Source organism: Cariama cristata, unplaced genomic scaffold (genome assembly GCF_000690535.1).
Source record: "Cariama cristata isolate BGI_N322 unplaced genomic scaffold, ASM69053v1 scaffold2004, whole genome shotgun sequence".
NCBI classification, from domain to species: Eukaryota; Metazoa; Chordata; class Aves; order Cariamiformes; family Cariamidae; genus Cariama; species Cariama cristata.
The window spans coordinates 1-1,369 of record NW_009613282.1 but is presented as its reverse complement, the minus strand read 5'-3'; the positions used below and the strand labels follow the sequence as shown (position 1 = coordinate 1,369).

Here is a 1,369-nt window from a genome sequence, read left to right as displayed (position 1 = left end):
CGCCCCGCACGCCCGGAGCCCGGCCTCCTCAGCCGCGCTCCCCACGCACAGCGCACACCCCCCTCGTCTACAAAGCCCCCAGGGAGCACGGAGCTTTCTCACCTGCACACCCCCCTCAGCAGCAGCTCCGCGCCCGAACACCACGTGCAGCCCCCTCACCTACGCTGCAGAACCGCTCACCTCCACCCGACGGCCTGGCCTCACCTGCCCCTCGCCCACCACAGCCCCTGCCCCTGGCGAACCTCACCTTGCCGTTGGTGGGGGGCTCCTGGATGTAGATGTTGCTCATGGTCACGAAAGGAGCGCCCTAGCAGGCGACCAACCCCCCCGCGCAACGCTCGGCTGCGCTTTGCCTCTGACGCTTCCTACCGCCCTGAACCTCCCGCCATCTTGGGCACCTCTATGTAGCCCATGGGGGGGTGAAGGAGTTCGCCTAAGCCAGGAGGAAGGACGAATGGATGAGTCCCCGATCGAAGTCTCTACAGGAGTCACTGAGAAAGGAATCTCTTTCAAAAAGACCTGGAAGCTTCTCCAGATACCTGCAGTCCCTTCCCGTGGCTCCCGCCCGGTACTGAGGTCCCCCGTCCTCCCTGTGAGTGGCACGGCCCGAGAGTGCGCCGGGCAAAGCCTTCCGGCAGGAAGAGACGCCGCTGCAGGCCTGGGCCGGGCCGGTGAGGACGGTGGGGTGAGGCGCCATGGCTCTGCCGGGTAAGGGGCTCTCTGCCTGGTATGCGGGGAGAGAAGGGTCAATAGCCGGCTGGTCCCAGGGCCGGCGTGCTGGGAAGGGGAAATGAGCGGCGGGTTGATGGAAGATTTCGCGGGGAGGGCGCGGGACCGCGCGTCTCAGTGGGAAGTGTGAGGTGTTGGGGACGGCTGGATGGCGCAGCTCCCGAAGGCCGTAGGGACTGCCGGTGGAGAAACGTTGCTGTGGTCTGCACAGCCGGTTTTCTAAACCAGCTGGCGTGGGGGCAGCGGGAGGGTGGCCGAGTAGGGGGGCGTCAGGCCAGCTGTTGCTGAGGGCAGACAGGCAGCCGCTTCCTTCTGGGTCTGCGGGGCCTCTCCCCAACGTTTTGAATGAGTGATGACCAAGTGCCTCGTTCTTGTCGTCTGTTAGTATAAGCCACCTTCTTTAAAGTTAGATCCAAAGAATGTTTGTTGTGAGACGTGGTTTGCCTCCTCGTGTTTTGTTCTCAATTAACGTTTGTGTCCCACTAGATTGTTGTTTAAATAGGCCCGTTGAGAATGATGGTAAGGACAGGCAGAAACACTTGTGTTATTTGCAAATTATTTAGACCTCTGTTAGCCAAACATATAGCCATTGCATCATAATTTCCTCTTGATACTGAGACAGGAGGAGTGTTTGGTTGAC

General features: G+C 60.8%; 1 protein-coding gene across 1 annotated transcript in view; it reads right to left on the bottom strand.

Moving 5' to 3' along the window:
* CWC27 (CWC27 spliceosome-associated protein homolog (S. cerevisiae)) overlaps positions 1–332 on the bottom strand; it is a gene marked incomplete at its 3' end in the record, with an annotated part of 18,452 nt that extends 18,120 nt beyond the window's left edge. The window contains exon 1 of the mRNA XM_009698942.1: positions 248–332. Coding sequence (XP_009697244.1) covers positions 248–289 — 42 coding nt within the window. The remainder of the gene's footprint in view (positions 1–247) is intronic.
* Between the last annotated feature and the right edge of the window lie 1,037 nt (positions 333–1,369).